This window comes from Crotalus tigris, unplaced genomic scaffold (genome assembly GCF_016545835.1).
Source record: "Crotalus tigris isolate CLP2741 ecotype Arizona unplaced genomic scaffold, ASM1654583v1 scf7180000018525.42219311030:4301911, whole genome shotgun sequence".
Classification (NCBI taxonomy): Eukaryota; Metazoa; Chordata; class Lepidosauria; order Squamata; family Viperidae; genus Crotalus; species Crotalus tigris.
In genome coordinates, this window is record NW_024097057.1 from 3,075,363 (window position 1) to 3,092,882 (window position 17,520).

Here is a 17,520-nt window from a genome sequence, read left to right on the forward strand (position 1 = left end):
AAGTTGAAGTCCACCAGTTCAAACTTTCTAAAGTTAAGAAACATGGAGTTAGACAAATGACACCGAGCATCGCCATGATATTTGAAAGAGGTCTCAAGAAACAACCTTCCTTCCAGCTCAGACCCTCCCCTTTTCCATTTCTCTTGTGAGCTGTAGGCTCAATTTATACAGCTCAGTTTTTCAAGAGACCGTAATTTCCAGACGGCGACTTCCCATCTCTAAAGAAAAAAGCCTTCTACAACTTGCCGGCTTCCCAAAGTCATCAGGGACCAGAAGAAACTCAAGTGTTTCTTAAGTTGGTGGAATTCAGCTCCCAGAATTTCTGGCTGAGGAATTCTGGGAGTTGGAAGTCCACATAGTTTAAAATGGCTAAGGAGTTGAATTCCACCTAGTTTAAAGTTTCCAGGTTTGAGAAGCTGATCATTCATTGATCCCCAGATGTTTGGAAGATGTTCAAAAGCCGAAAGATGTCTGCCTTCCCCTCCACCGGCAGGCAGGGACACTCACTCTCACGTTCTTCTCCATCTCCATCAGGACACGCTTGTGCTGCTCAGCAATGGTCAAAGTGGCGCTGTGCACTCTCTGATAGATCTCTTCTCCCTCTTGGGTCTGGAAGGTGTACAGCCCTTCGCCTGCATCACACATCCTGCTAAGCAACAAAAAATATCCAGAGATCAAGATGGAGACTACAGCAAAAGGGGCCTGCGCTCCCCCCCCCTCTGGGTACATGGACTCATGGGCGCCCTTCTCTTTTTGTCAGGACACGTGGTGCATTTCCAAGCCAGGGGACCCTAGTAGATTTAGCCTACCCGCCACTCACATCACTGTCCCCCAAGCCCGGCATGTAGTTTTAAAACTACCTAGATTGGTCACAGCATGATTGTGCCAATACTTTATTAATCATCGATCCAACCGGTCAGTCCTAGAGGAGATCAATCCCGACTGCTCTTTAGAAGGCCAGATCCTGAAGTTGAAACTCAAGTCCTTTGGCCACCCAATGAGAAGGAAGGACTCACTGGAGAAGAGCCTGATGCTGGGGAAGACTGAGGGCAAGAGAAGAAGGGGACGACAGAGAAGGAGGTGGCTGGATGGAGTCACCGAAGCAGTAGGCTTGAGCTTAAAGGGACTCCAGAAGATGGTAGAGGACAGGAAGGCCTGGAGGAACGTTGTCTATAGGTCGGACATGACTTTGCAACTAACAACAACAAAGAACTAAAAGCAGATTACAAATAAAGTTAGAAGAAGATTTGCAAACTGTGGGGTGGGGTAGCCAGCAATAACAGTGCTGTACAGAGAGTGAAATAAGAGTTATGCATGGCCCAACTGAGGAGGTGGTCATTGATTCTTCATTGCACGGGGTTAAGCTTTTAAACAGATCCCAGATTTGTCCTTCCTCCCAGAAGAGCGAAGGAGGAGAGAAATGGAGGTTTTTGCCTCTGGCTGGTGGGGGGGGGAAAGTATTATTCCTTTGCTTTCTCAGCCAGCAAAACAGTTTTATTGTTAGAACAGAGTCCCACTGCCTCAGAGCAGGGTGTGGTGATGCTGGAAAAATCCTCCAATCGTGGTATAAAAAGCCAGGCTAAGTGAGTCAGGGAAGTCTGGAATAAAAGGAAAGATCCTATTTCTTGCCTTTGTAGATGGCAATTAGCTGGAGGACTCACAGATGCAGGCGGGGAAGAGTCTAAACTGGTGCTTCACAATCTTAGCAACTTCAGGATATATGTTCAACTCCCAGAATCCCGGGAGTTGAAAACCACACATCTTAAAAGTTGCCAAGGTTGAGAAATACTAATCTAAATCAACTTGCAAAAATTAACAACCGTGGCCTACAAAAACAGAAGGCTGAAAGGTCCTGGAGGTGGGGATTTGGCTTCGTACAGAAGAGACTGAAACTGCTGACTTTGGGCCAACCACCAGAGTTCTAGTTTAGTCCCACCTTAGGCACGAAAGCTGGCTGGGTGACTTTGGGCCAACCACCGGGATCCAGTGAGTTCCAGCCCCATCTCGGGCATGAATTTTCCATGGCTCCTTTATAGCCTTGAAGCAACCATGTAAAACAGGCTTGAGCCAAGAGAAGGACTGCTTCCAAATCATCTACAGATCTTCTGCGTCCTATCCAGGACGCAGGACTTGGAAAGCCATACTTTCATGCACCCTGCAGGTACTTCACTTCAACCTGCGCGCCAACATCTTCAAGATGACCTGCCTTCTGGCCAAAGGAAGATCTGCCACACAGAGACCAACCCCCACCCCAACACACACACACACACACACACACACACACACACACACACACACACACACACTCCAAGAGGAGTCAGCTGCAGACATACCGGCCAGCCTCAAAGGTGAAGCGTGTGGCATCTCGTCCGTAGCGGCGCAGAGAACACAAGGGCCAGGAGACGAGCTTGACCCGGGGATTGTGCATATCCCAGAGGTAAATGTTTTCATGGGTGATCTGCAGCTTGCATTCGCCATAGATGTCCAGGTTGGGGCAGGGCAGGAGAAAGACGTTAAACCGGTCTGCAGAAGGAGAGACAGAAACGGCTCAGGACCCCCCAATGCTCCTTCATCCGTCTTCCACCCAACACCTGCCCGGAGCAACAGCAAAATCCTCCACCCTTCCGTTTCTCAGACTCCAAGTGTGGAGTTGTACCTTCACAAGACCCCCACTTGACACACCCACACCTGAAGCCCTGATAAACAGAAGAACATGGACGCTGACGTCCCCTCAACTCTGCTGAAGATGTTACCTAGCCTGGTAACGAAACGTTCGGAAACCACCCACAAGCTTGGAGGTTGTACTTTAATTTTGATCCCTTTCACTTTGTTTTTGACTACCATGGAAGTCTTAGTGAAGGCCCACTTCTTGATCCGTGTCTGTGTTTTGTCGGTGTTCGCTGCCCAGCACGGTTTCCACAATTCTTCAAACAACTGTTTTTCCTGAGCCTTTTAAAAAGCAGTTTGCAGGTTCCACTGTTTGCCTGCCCCCTATCTCTTTTCCACTTTTTTTTAATGAATCTTTACTATATTACATAAACAAACGTTAAGATACAAATTAACATAAAAGGGAAAAGGGGAATAACGGGACAGATGAAAAAAAATGATCAAAAATACACTGAGCAAATATAAAACAAAACTGACCTCCAGCTTTTTTCAGTAGTTTCAAGGACTAGTGAATATTTAAATTAACATAAAATACTAATAGTCAACACTAAAAAAAACCCAATACTCATATTATTTTCTTTTCCCAATTTTAATCTAACATGTCATTGTCAAATATGAATAATTTTAATTTTTTAAAAAATCTAACCTTAACCCTAACCCCAATATTTCTCTCATCAAATCACATGGAATCCTTAGATCCCAAAATCAAAAGTTGATTTTTCTCTTTATCTTGTAAGAAATCTAACACTGGCCTCCATGTCGCAAGCAATTTATTCATTATCATCTTTGACCAGAGCAGTCACTTTTGCCAACTCAGCCAGCTCCATCAGCTTCAAAGTCCATTCTTCCTCTTTCCAAGACAGAGGCACATGGATCTTTTAGGATGATGACCACCTGGGGTCTTCAGGAATCACACCATGGATGGCCTTCAAAAGTAGGTGGGGAGGGGGAGGGGAGGGAGGACTGGCACCCAAGAAACCTTTGGGTGGACAAAAGCAAACTTCTCATTTCGTTTTACTTTAGCCCAAATGGCATTAAATGCAATGAACAGGATGGCTCCACTCCTTATAGAATGTTCCCCTTCTAGACAGCACCTAGAAAATTACGGTTTGGCGATGGCAGGTCTGAAGGCTGCATCAAACCCAAAGAGTGCACCTAGCCCCGAATCCTTGGGGCCTGCCTCCTAGGTTTGGACTGGCCAAGGAAGGGCACCTGCCTTACCTGTTTGCTCACATTGAACTCCAGGCGCCAGCAGATCTGGCTCGCCAAGGCTGATGTCGTTGAGCCGTGCCCCCAGGCATTCAACGGACAATGTTTTGTACCATTCCTCGGCTTCCAGCTCTGCGAAGACAACAGATGTCCTTTGTCGGCAAACAGCTCATTCAGGCTCATGGTTATTATTCAACGCAACCCCACCCGATCCCATCCGACTTTGTCAGCCGTTGCCCCAAAGCAACTAGAAATTCTGCCGTTCTAGCAGCAGCCTCTACCTGATTCACAGGTGAACGTCCGAGCTGAGTCGTCCATAAATATGATGGCAACAGCTTGTCGTTTGGTCTCCTTGGGCAGCCTCGTGATACATTTCACGTTGCTGATCTCTGTGACCTGGAGGAAAAGCCAGATTCTGTATGAAAGCTCCTTTTTATTTTTGAGGTACCTTCCAGCATGTTCTGCTACTATTTGCCCTAACTTGGTGCCCCCCCCCCAGCTGTCTTATGACTGGCGATGCTCTTCTGGAGAAGGTTACCAGCCCAAAGAAAAGGATAAACAGTTTAGTTATGCTTGGCTTCTTGGACCATTATCCAAGGACATCCAAAGGGCACGGGTAGAAGGGATGATAGACGCTGGGATAAGCCACTGGAACTAGATTTCTTTATTTTCAACTATTCCAGCTTTCGAATTTGAATGAGTTTGAAAACCATTGATTATTTCAGAGTTACCAGCCTTGGCTGAGTTTGGAGTGAATATCTGGTTGGCCTTGGTGATTTTCAAAAGCTAGGCAATGGATGGATCCACTTAGTACTTGGATGGGAGATCAGGCTGGGTTCCAGAAGGCGGTGCCAAATCACTTCCCGGTTTTGTGCTCTCAAAGCCACCAGGAACAACTTTGCCACTTAGGATCTCCTTAAGGCAAGTGAATCTGGTACCATTTTGGCCAGAAGAGCCTTAGGCTGGACTGGAGAGAAATCCTCAAGCTCATGGGGCAGGGAACTACAGACTTGGCTCCATTTTCTAGGAGGCTGAGGGCACCCGAAGGGGCTCGGGATGCACAGAGTTTGGGTCAAAGGCAGGTGGCCGAGAGCTTTGGAAGTCACCAAAGAAGCCAGCACACACTGGCAGTGAGAAGGGATATTATGAAAGGACCATTCCCTGTAACACATAAACAAGGTTATTTTTGCTCCAATGGTTCCCTTGGGCGAGTATGTTTTTCCAGCCGGCACCGTCACACAAACCTCAATGGTGCCCCAGGGAAGCATTGAATGGTAATGAGAATGTCACCGAATGAGGCAATGATGCTGAATTGGAGCAGGCAAATTGCAAATTGGCTCTGAGGAGGAGTCTGTCTGATCCTACCATTCTCAGAAGGGGGCAGGGGCACTCCCCAATGCCCTCCATCCTATACCTTTTCTTGTCTAGTCTCTTCTTAAAAACCTCCAGTGATGGAGCACCCACAACTTTTGGAGGCCAAGATGTTCCAATGGTTAATTGCCCTCACTGTTGAGAAATTTCTCCTTAATTCCAGGTTGCTTCTCTCCTTGATTAGTTTCCATCCATGTTTCTTGTCTTGTCTTCTGGTGCTTTGGAGAATAAGCTGACCTCCTCTTCTTTGTGGTAGCCCCTCAAATACTTGAACAGTTATCATGTCCCCACAGTCCTTCTTTTCCCTAGACTAGCTATACCCAATTCCCACAAGCTTTTTCATATGTTTTAATCTCCAGGCCTTTAGTCATCTCAGTTGCTTTTTTCTGCACTTTTTCCAAAGTCTCAGCATCTTGTCTGTAATGTGGTGACCAAAACTGGATGTAGTATTCCAGATGTGGCCTTACTAAAGCTTCATTAAGTTAATACGGATTATTCCAGATATCTTTGGATGATACTGCTGGTGAGGTATAGTCCTAAGACATCTGGAAGGAAGTTGGAAATGGCTGTTCTAGATCACGCAAGTTGGTGAGGACCTTACCTTTGGGCACCCACGTAAACACACTGACTTCTCATCTGGGTATTTTTCCAACCTCTGGGGACCTTTGCTGGAAGATTTCCGAAACACCAGCCAGCAACGCCGGTAAATCTGAGTCAAAGAGAGAAAGGGGAGGGAGAAGGAGGAAAGAAGGTGTGTTTATATAAGCAAGGTACAACTCAAGAAAGCAATGTCCCACCAGCCGTCTTGCAGAGTTGGACATACATCAGGAATATATTTGCATTGTGCACCTACACAGAAATCCTGACGTGGCCATATGTTGGGTGTTCCAACATCTTCAAGTGCCCTAAATATTAAGTGTGCTTTTATGCATATGACTATGAATCATTCATAGGATTGGCAAGCGTTGGGAATCCAAAGTCATTAATTTCACAGAATCTTTTTTGCACTAGTTTCATTTCCCAATTCACCTTCCCAGAATCTGGGGAGGCTGTTACACCAGTGTTTCTCAACCTTGGTAACTTTAAGATGCGTGGACTTCTCTTCCCAGAATTCCCCAGCCAGCATGGCTGGCTGCTGAGTTCTGGGAGGTGAAGCCCACAAGTTGCCGAAGCTGAGAAAGACTTTCTAGCAATCTAGTCATTCCAGGAATATTGCATTACGATGCCCATCATCTGATAGCTCAGAGGAAGGCATTTCTAAATGTTAACCATTCACTGAACTGCCCTTGACCACCATGGATAGCCAGTCTCTTGCCCTCTAGTTTAATATCTAATTTTATACTATATCAGATTAAATAGCACTGAGATCCCTAAGTCAGGGCCAAGTCTCCAAAAGCCCAAAGGAGCCTAAAGGATGGCCTAGACAAGGCCAGGCAGGCACCTCATGACATCAACAGCCAACCGAAGGGACATCCGTACTTGCATCAAATGTCATTATCCAACCGATGCAAACTGTCCATTGCAATAAGCTCATGACGATGTGATGGCACTGAAGTTGCTCAGTTAGTAACACGTTTGTTAAGCGAACCTGGCTTCCACATTGACTTTGCTTGTCGGAAGGTTACCAAGAGGGATCACGTGACCCCGGGACGCTGCAACCATCATCGATAGGAAGCAGCTGCCAAGCCTCTGAATTTTGATCACATGACCCTGGGGAGGCTGCAACATTCATAAGTGTGAGAAACTGTCAGGAGTCAATTTTTTCAGTGCCGTTTGAACAATCATTAAACAAAGTTTTGTAAATCTAGGATTGCCTGTAGCCCAGAATGTGGGTGGAGGACATCAAGCTTCATAGCAGGAATGGTGGTGAAGAGCCACCTTAGGGGGACAAGCACACCACACACGAGCATATCACACACGTGGAAGGGTGGCGTGACTCAAAAACAACAACACAAAAAAACCCCAGATAGGTCTGTTTGGCTTCAGTAGATGGCAGTATCTCTCCAACCTTGGTTGGTCTCGGAAGAGGTGGACCCAGCTGGTATTTGAAAGGGAGCTTCCCACGAAATCCCAGGGTTTAGCCTCCACCAGACGAAGATTATGGCAAGCCACAACTCCATCCCTCCCAAGAAAACTATTAGGATGCATCCATTAAGTCACCAGATCAATTAGGACGAAGCCTTAAGATCCATTTTAACTTTACCATTTGGTAAACAGTATAGGATGCGAACCTCAAAATGCTGGGAAATGGCGCCAGACTAATCTTCGCTCCATAGTTACAATTTCTCCTTGTGGTTGTCCTAAAATCACATTTTGTGGATTTTTCATTTGCTTTCAAGGATGTCGCATTTATATCCTTGTTATTCTCTTGAAGCCAAAGGACACCTTTATGGGAAGGGTGTCTCCTAATTTTATTCTCCCCAGCAGCAACTTGGTGAGAAAGCACGGCTGTCCCCCAATTCCCGCAGCACCCTTTGTGCTTGAAGGGGGATTTGAGAGGAGACCCTGTGGCCCATCTCCAACCTCATCCCCAGCACAAACGCTGCTTCTCAAATGTGTAGCCAGCCTTTGTTTTCCTGCATTTGTAGAGAATTGATCCATCACAGAAGCAAATCGTGGCATTTTCCTTGCAGTGCAAGCAGAAGGAATCGCCTGACTGACAGCACCCTGGGACCATAAGCAGGATTTGGAGAGACCCCCAAAGGGCATGAAACAAAACCGAGAGGCTGCACCAGCAGGCTACAGATTAATCAGGATTGGGCCTTTGTTTTCTACTTCCAAAGCCAACCGTTTCCTCAGCTGGTGGTAGGCCCTTGGCAGAGGAAGGCAAATTTTTCCTGGGTGGGCTCAACCATCAACCCAAGCTTTGGCCAACCATCAACCAGAATGGAGTTATTCCTTCAGTCGGGTCCAACTCTTGGCAATTCTCTGAGCCAGGTCCCTCCACATCTTCTGATCTTACGCTACTTCTTTGAGTTGTTCTGTGCTCCAGCTGGTGCCTGTTTTGATAGTGTCCAGCCATTGTGTTCTTTGGTGGCCTGGCTTTCTTTTACCAATAATTCTTCCAAGCATAATTCTTTCTTTAGTCTTTATTGGCCAAGTGTGGTTGCACACACAAGGAATTCCAGTGCATAATTGCTTTGTCCAGTGAATTCCCCCCACCTGACATGGCCAAAATGAGTGAGACACAGCGTGGGGCTTTTAGCCTGCCAGACACCTGCTCCCAGCCTCCACTCGTTGACTTCTCTTTCCTAGACCAACTTTGGCTGCCTGGACGTGCTGACGCTTTCCATTTGCAGAGCTCCTTGAGTCTGTTTTATTCATAGGATGCTCAGTCCATTAAAGAAAGAAAGCAATTAGTGTACTGCAGAAGCTTGCCAAGCTCAGGGCACGTGACCTCCAGCTTTGAAGTTTTCGCCTTCTTGGGATCTCCAGAAGGAAGGTCAAAATTGCTGGAGGAAGGGCAAATCCAGGCTAGGTGAGAAAGCCATCTGATCACCACACTTCAGGTAGTCCCCGGCTTACACCAGTTCATTTAGTGACCGTTCAAAGTTACAACGGCACTGAAAAAAATGACTTATGACCATTTTTCGTACTTACGGAAGGTTAAAGGTCGTAAAATGGGGCAAAGCTCACTGAACCAATGTCTCACTTAACAACAGAATTTTTGCACTCAGTTGTGGTCATAAGTCAAGGACTACCTGTAGTCAGAAGGCAGCACCATGGAATCACTAGGCTTACATTGGACGTCTCCATCCTGGTGTCCCCAAATGCATTTTGGGAGTTGAACTAAAACCCATCTGAAACTTGCCAAGCTTGAGAAATGCTGCTCTATATAATAACTGAAGCCAATTAAAGCTTAGACTGGAACAGATATTCCCCTTCATAGCCAGACGACAAATTATTTGCGGGGGAAAAGCCAGCTTGATAGATCTGATATGGTGCTGAAGGAAAAATCATCAATTATCTGACTTTGCCTTCAAAAGTTGTAGGTGCTTCATCACTGGAGGCTTTTAAGAAAAGACTGGACAACCACCTATCTGAAATGATATAGAGCAGGGGTAGTCAACCTTGGCTCTTTTGTGACTCGTGGACTTCAACTCCCAGAATTCCTGAGCCAGCATATTCAATTCTGGGAATTGAAGTCCACGAGTCACAAAAGAGCCAAGGTTGACTACCCCTGATATAGAGTCTCCTGATTGAATAGGAAGCTGTTCCTTCTCCAAAGCTCTGCCAGAGATTAACCCAGTCCCTGGGGAGGGCAATGTCTGCTTGCGTGCAGCAGTGTTTCCGGCAAGCACACTCCCCCAGCCCAGCCAGCTCGGTCCTTTGAAAAGACCCCTTCTTAAAAGGAAACACCTTTCAGCTAACCGTCTGCCAGCCAAGCCTCAATCGGGGACTTCAAAGGCCAGGCCAGATGCCACCTGCCCAGCTCCCAGTAGGAGCTTCCCAGAAGATGCTTCCCGTGGGATCCAGCAGCAACATGGTCCGTCCCCACGGAGGAGGTTTCCTTCCCTCTCGTTAGGAGCTAGCCACGGGGCTGGTTTCAGCTTTTGGAGAGCGCTGGTTCAGCAAACAGAGTCTGGGAAAGAGCCTTCACAGCTTGGATATTGCCTACCTGGGTGAATAAAGAGTGAGCTGGGAGGACCCAAAAGAAATTTTGCCTTAGGTAAGCAGCCCTGGATGGCTCCACTCTTCCCCTCAACTCTCTTGGGAGCCTCTTCCCTTGCCGCTCAGGAATTTCCCTGGCTTAATGAAAGGCCCAGCAACCTGTTTGGGCAGGGGTCCTGTCTCCTGGTTTTGCAGGTATCCCCAAAGCAGAGGCTAATTTACCTTGATTTTGCAAAGTGCTGCAAGATCACAGGTGAAAATGCAGAGCTGTTATGCCATTTTGGGCCACCTCCCTGTCACTGGACGAACAGAATAACAGAATTGGAAGGGACCTTGGAGGTCTTCTAGTCCACCCCCCTGCTCAAGCAGGAAACCCTATTACCAGGGGTCTTCAAACTTGGCCCTTTTATGACTTGTGGACTTCAACTCCCAGAATTCCACTGAGGGACAGCATAGGCACCGATGGGTCTGGTCCTTCTTCCTACAGGTGATCTTTGACTTACAACCATCCTTGGAAGTTATAACAGCATGGAAAAAAATGACTTGCAACTGGTCCTTGCAGCGGGATTGTTGCAGTATCCCCACAGGCCTGTGATCAAAATTTGGGTGGTTGGCAACCAATGTGTACTTACAACTGTTGCAGCATCATGTGATCACTATTTGTGAGCTTGCCAGCTGGCTTCCAACAAACAAAGTCAATGGAACAAGCCGGATTTGCTTAACAATTGCAGGATTCGCTTAACAACCATGGCCAAAAAAAGGTCATAAAATCAGACGCAACCGACGTAACAATTGACATGTTTAGCAACAGAAATCCTGTTCCCAATTGTGACTGTAAGTCAAGGACTACTTGCACAATTGGCCTGGGCTTGCATCAAGACGTTGCAACTGTGTTTTATAAACAGGCCCTACAATGCTTGCCCCTCCACGTCCCCTTTGGGTTTATTATCGTGACGTTTGTTAATATATAGTTTCAGGAAGACTAAAATGATTTTAGGATGTGATGCTAAATTATATGCCAACGATGTGGGTCCTTGCTTTGTCTGAGAAAGTACATGTTTATTTTGCAGGGGCCACAGCACACAGACAGAAATCTCATTTTATCAGAGAAAGAGGAGGGAGGCCATCTGGATGTATAACCTTAGAGGGACGATCTGCGTCCCAACTTTACTCATGAACCGTCTATCAATCTCCATAATGGAAAGACTAATCGATAGTCTAAGTTCTAAAGTTGTGTTTAAAAATAGGGCTGCCTTTTTTTTAAAAATGAAGTGTTCTTGTTTTGTTTTTGCTTTCATTTCTCTTTGAGGTTTCTTTTCCCCTGCTTTTTGGGTACTAAAGCAATATTTTAAAGAAAAAAAATCCTATTTCTCTTTACTGCCATCGAATCGTAACTTGGATTTTGGAGGCTGAATCTGGTGATTTTTCAACAACATTGCCAACAGTGCGGGGTGGTGCTGGTGCAGGGGGGAGAGCCCTCCTTCTGCACCCCAATCTAAGGTTGTGGGGTTCAAAAATAAAAACTTGATTTGCTCCAGGTCCCACCCGTCATGAATTTACGCATGATTTTCTACAACTATGCAGTTCCGCCCACTCAGGTCTCCCAATCTGCAATTTGAAGAAAAATGAATTACTCTTCAATCTCCTGGTGGAATTCCTCCCCAGGATAACTGAAAAATATTTTGAGAATCTGAATTCAGTGTGAATTAAAACTGAATAACCAAGCTTTTTTTTCCCCCGGTTATCAATTCTATGCCACAAATGAATCTGCCTTGGTCATTTTTTTTTCCTATCTCAAGTGCCACCAATATTTTTCTCTGCCAATCTGCCACACTAGAGAGAAGAGGGCCACTGATTTTCCATTTTATTTTGGTTTGCAATCCCATGACGGGCATACCTTTCCACAAAACCTAAGTGTCTCCCAGAATCAATCCCTTAAAGCATAGCGGAGGTGAAATGTTAACTGCTCCATTCTCCTCAACACCCTAATATAAGTAGAATTCCCTCCGTAAAGATATGAAGACGAGTAAAACACCGTCAATCGCAGGATTCACCCTCTAGTTAATTTCTATATGTCAGCTTTAAACTGTGTTTTATGCAAGATTGTAAAAGAGGCAAATGCTGAATCAGCTGCGTTGGCTGAAAAACAGACAAAAATCTAAGGGCACCAATTTGGCCAAGGAAATCAATTCAACGAAGAATAAAGGTTGATCCTATGCTTTGTGCTCTCCTGTTAAAAATCAATACTTTTTTAAAAAAAAAAATGCCCTAACTGGGTCAATGGGAAGGTTAATGTCTTATGGGAACTTTAAAAAGGAGTCAGCTAACAAAGACAACCAATCACAGTGGATTAGATGCAATCCCAAACAGAAACCCCCCTTCCCCCCCCCTGCACAGAGTAAACCCAGCTTCACCCAGTAATTAAGAGCATCAAAACCCAGACAGTTGATTCATTTTGCCATTGAGCCCTTCACCTATTCTCCAAAGCACCTGAGAGCAGGACAAGGAGTAACGGATGGAAGATTATCAAAGAGAGAAGCAACCTAGAACGAAGGAGAAATTTCTTGGCAGTGAGAACAATTAATCGGTGGAATGGCTTGCTTCCTGGAGTTGTGGGTGCTCCATCACTGGAGGTTTTCAAGAAAAGATTGGACAGCCATTTGTCCAGAATAAGATAGAGCAGGGATGTCAAACTTGCAACGTCACGTGACATGTCGCGACGTATTGCCACTTTTTTTGCCATTCCCGGCAATGGGGTGGGGATGCTTTCGCTATGATGCATCCAGCCCAGGGGCCGGCAGTTTGATACCCCTGGTACAGAGTCTACTGCTTGAGCTAGGGGTTGGACTAGAACACCTCCAAGGTCCCTTCCAGCTCTATCATTCTATAATTCTGTAAGATATAGAGCCAGAAGGAAAGAAGGACTGGAAAAAGGTAGCCTGTCTATCATAGAACTCACGGATTGGCTGCCAGTATCCTAGTTTGAACAACTGCAGCTTGCCAAGCTAATGGGGCTTGTAATGTTCTGACATCAGACTTGATGGTTGGGGAATTCTGAGTTTAAATCCACCTGCCTTAAAGATGCCATGGTTGAGAAACATTGTTATAGTGGACGTGTGGCACCACCCCACCCTAATAAATGGGCACCGTCCTCCTATTTAATATTTCTGCAACACGGGTCACTACCTACTCTACACAATGCAAACAGATGCTGTGGACAGCTACATTCTGGCAACTTGGCTGATACTTTGGGATAAAGCTAAATCATAATGGACTTTCTTGGGTTTTGGTCTCATCTATTGCATCAGTCTGGCCAAATTGCTCCCTTTAAAACTCACAAAAAATCAGACAAAATCCCACTGTTTCCACCACCCAAGACTGGTGAGGTGAACCCCAGATAAGGTTCTGGAGATTCCATGCAGCCTGTGACTATTTCTATAACCACACAATCTCCAAATTCAGATTCACCATAAAATCAGATTTAAGGAAATCGTACGATTCAGTCTGAATCCACTTCATTGGGTTGACCTGAAGATAAAGCTGATGAGTGTACAAGAGTAGAGTAGAGTAGAGTAGAGTAGAGTAGAGTAGAGTAGAGTAGAGTAGAGAAGAATAGAAGCTGGAAGGGACCTTGGAGGCCTTCTAGTCCAGCCCCCTGCTCAACCTCAAATTTGAGGGAAACATCTTCAGGAGAAGGCGTGCTTCCCCTGCCTTAATCCATTTAAGCCTTGAAATGCTCTAAACGTGTCCTTCCCAAAAAGAAATAGTCAGCCAAATGCCAAACACTTCACATTGATCCTCACCGCCTCTATAGAAGGCAGACAGTAGCAAATATTCCGATGTTTTCATCTCGTGCTTTTTGCTGACAGGCTTAAACCTAAACACGTTTGCTGGCTTTGGAAATCGCACGTTCTTCGAAAACCACTCAGAAAGGACCAAGCTCCTTCTGACTGCACGGGCATCCCCCCTGTGGTTAAAATGTTCTCCTCCTTATTATTTGTAACATAACAGAGAGAGTGTTAGGCACACAGCCAAGGGTGGCTACCCATAAATTTTGCATCCTTGTTTTAAAAGCATCAGCAAGTCATTTCCTACGGCAACATCGTTCAGCCTAACAACCCCTAATGCAGCTGGCTGCGAATCCTAGAGTTGTACACCGGTCTGGGCAAGGCTGCCCTTTGGAAAAATAATCATGCACTCAAAGCACACCTTCCTTTTCCACATTGGAAAGCAACAAAAGCGCATGTAAGAGGAAACACTGCAATGAAGACAGATGGGCCTTCCGTCCTGACTGTGCTGCCGAGCCTCCTGAAACTGGAACAATGCTCTGGATCTGAAGCAGGACCCCTGGGGCATAAAGGCTACAGGAGCAGAGAGGATCTAGCTAGAGCCACAAAGGACCAACGTGCTTGACAACAGCGCCCTAGGGCTAGGCTTCAGTGGATCCCTCCAAAGAGAGCACAAGAGCGAGGCTGCAGGGGAAACTTGCTTTCTGGATGCAGATTAGGCAGCTGATGGATCAACCTTCTTGGGCCAGTTGGTTTAACTCAGGTATGCACAGGGGACCTCTGTCCAAAGCAAAGTCTTTCTGGAGTCACCCAATTATCTCTGTCACCACCAGAAAACAGGGGCACCAAGCTAACCTCCACAACCACTGTCTCATTTCCTACTTCTCACACCAAACAACTGTGTCCTTGTCCACACACACACACACACACACAGGGCTACTTTTGCTCCCCAGAACTGCATTTGTCTCCTACTCGGTGGATAGCACGTTGCTTTTATGATTAGCGAAAACATCAAACTTTTGGCCCCATGATTGTGTCTGATCTCCTTTAAAGCCATCTTAGCTAATGGCCATAACTGAAAGGTATTCCTTTTGATTGATTGCTTAGTGACTCCCCAAAGTTAGGATCTTCCTCCCATATTTGGGCCGACAGGGTGCATAAAAAAACACTCAAGACATATATGTGTGTTTATACACACACACACACACACACACATACATATATACACACACATATGTACGCATATATATTAATCACAATTTAGTTTAACTTAATTTAATTTTTCCAGTTTACTGATGCTTAGAATTATCCATGATGGAAGTGGCCTATGAGCCTAAATTAAATAAATATATTTGCACCTGAACTAAGCAGAGAACTAGATTAAAGGATCTTTCATTTATGGCACATATCTGATTTTTCCAATGATAAAACACATGTATCAAAAACTATGCTTCAGATAAAAGTGATCCCCACAATACATATGTTTATATACAAAAAGGCATTTAACCACCACAACAACAAAAAAATGTTCACACACTTGATGGAATACTGGACCAACAGGCACTGGAGCTTTGGTATCTACAACATCCACTCAAATTTCTGCCCAACATCCCAACTTGATGGTATTGTGTGTGTATTAGGCAGTCATATAAATTTGCTGAATGAATGAATGAATAAATGAATGAACGAACAAACCTCTGTAGAAAATCCACAATCTTGTGTTTGAAATTTTGCAGAAAGGGAAAGAAGTAGATCTGTCCATCTTCCCACAATAGGACACAAACCATAGGAGATGACCAGGGGAACCCGAGGGAGGGGTCAAATGCATCATCAGTCTGGCATGCCTTCATGCCCACAAGAGATCTAAGTCCAGTCCACTTTGAGTCCAATCCACCTTGAATTCCATTGACTCTTATCTACCACCAATTTGCTTGGGTCATTAGTAGTTAAGATTCTTCTAGACAGCTTAAGATTGCTATAAATCTTTATACCCATTTGAACTGCCTGGATCTCCTGATTTCCCTGGTGCTTGACACAAAGTAAGATCACATCCTGGGGTGCACAGAAGCAGTCACTGCTTGCTATTATGGGTAATAAGGGTACAACTATCTGATCCTCACCAGGTTACCTCGGGATTATTGGCCTGGTTCTTGACCCCCACCTAGCTCCCTAACGTATGTAATATTATTGTTTCAATGCTTTTGATTAAAATGAGCAGGAAGCTACCATACTCCTAAGCAAAACCTCATGAATATCTGTCTTGTCTCTAAGCCCCTCGCAGACCTTGGAGGCATTCTTAGAAAGTTAAAAATATGCGTGACTGAAGCCCAGCACTTTGATTATCTTCTGGGGAATGGGTGGTTTGGGTTTGGCCACACCCACCATAACAGCCATGTTGTGACAGTGCTCACAGGATACTCTCAGAATCCCAAATGCATCTATTGGCTCCAAACAGGTATGGAGCCTCTGATTCTGGTGACACACCAAGAGCTTGGTATCTTGAGAGATATAGCATCATCTATGCAGGAAACGTTCTGTCAAATAGGCAGCCTTTGATGGTGGCTGCTTTGGTTGCGATGATGATCTACCTTGAGGTGATGGCAACATTCTTGTTTTCCTACTGAAGAGACCCTGAGTTGTACTACAGCATGTTGATATCCCCCCGAAAGAACAGATCTCAACGGCTTTCAACCATCACAAAAGAGGTGCAACCAGGACAGCAACAGAGACCGTCATCTGGGCCTTTGAAGATGTTGTCCATCAAGCTAGCCAAAGATGATGATCTACCAACAACAGCAAATCCTACTTCCCTCTAACTGGGAAAGAGATTTTTAAACAGCCCAAAGAACGTGCGTCCATCACATACTCCAATGCCTCCATGTACAAATCCAAATGTATTCAATTTATATTTGTTAATACAAATCAGGAGAAGGGATGTCTTGCAGCAGAGAAGTAAGGTGGGAAGAGAAAGGCAGAAGCCGGGCCTGCTGTGGTCACCAAGTGAGCTCCTGTGGCTTTGAGATCAACGAACAAAACAGTTCCAAATGACCCTTCCTTCTCAAGGCTTTGGCCCAAACTAGATCCTTCCACCAGAATCAGAAACCTAAGTCAACTGTCCCAAAACTGGGTCCCTCCAACTGCTTGGGACTACATTTCCCAGAATTCCTTTGAACTGGAACATCTCGCAGCTATGATCCTAAGCATTGCCAGGGATCAGGTGGAAGAAAGCTGGCCTGCGAGTGATCATTAATACAATGGATGGGAATCCTGCAGGATGTAGAGTCAGTGCTCAAGGATCCTTTTGAAAGCGCCCACCCAAGGACAGAGAAACAGAAGTTTCCATGGTGCTACTTGACCCAACGATTGTTGCCCAACACATCTGCACCCTCAGATTTTCTGCATCCTTCACAAAGGTTGTTTCTTGATTCTGTTGTCTTTTTTAAACCTCTAACAATGTTGAATACTGGGGACAGACTGAAGGCAGTATTAAATATTTATTGCAAAGGGAAAATGTGGGCTGCTTTTTTTTCATGGCGGAAAAAAAAACTCGGTTAAGAGTGGGAAAGGGAGGTGCTGGTTTCCACTGAAGATGTTGCTGGATGCCAAAGGCAGCTAAGAGATTCCCAAGTCCAGGCTGAGAGCCGTTTAGCAAGCACCCGGATGGGGAAGCAATCTTGCTGGCCCCTTTTGGCTGGCATCCTGAAGGATCTACCCAGAGGCAGCCACTGTAAGAGGACAGCTGCGTTAGTCGGTGGGAGCAACAAATCAGAAGGAACACCTTTTCCAATGAAATAGCTTTATTAAAAGGCATCATACATAGCTCGAGAACGCTTCTCCCTTTTAATAACATTTGCAAGTTGCAAAAGGTGCCACT

The 17,520-nt window shown here is 45.5% G+C and overlaps 1 protein-coding gene across 4 annotated transcripts in view; it reads right to left on the bottom strand.

The window, feature by feature from the left end:
* Positions 1–17,520, bottom strand: part of DOK4 (docking protein 4) — a 38,524-nt gene that overhangs the window by 6,722 nt on the left and 14,282 nt on the right. For 3 of the 4 annotated variants that reach the window (XM_039353748.1, XM_039353749.1, XM_039353750.1), the window contains exons 3-7: positions 5,849–5,956; positions 4,158–4,272; positions 3,889–4,008; positions 2,334–2,523; positions 508–649 (exon numbers count right to left, since the gene is read on the bottom strand). In XM_039353748.1, coding sequence (XP_039209682.1) covers positions 508–649; positions 2,334–2,523; positions 3,889–4,008; positions 4,158–4,272; positions 5,849–5,956 — 675 coding nt within the window. The remainder of the gene's footprint in view (positions 1–507; positions 650–2,333; positions 2,524–3,888; positions 4,009–4,157; positions 4,273–5,848; positions 5,957–17,520) is intronic. The other variant, XM_039353751.1, reaches the window with a different exon arrangement.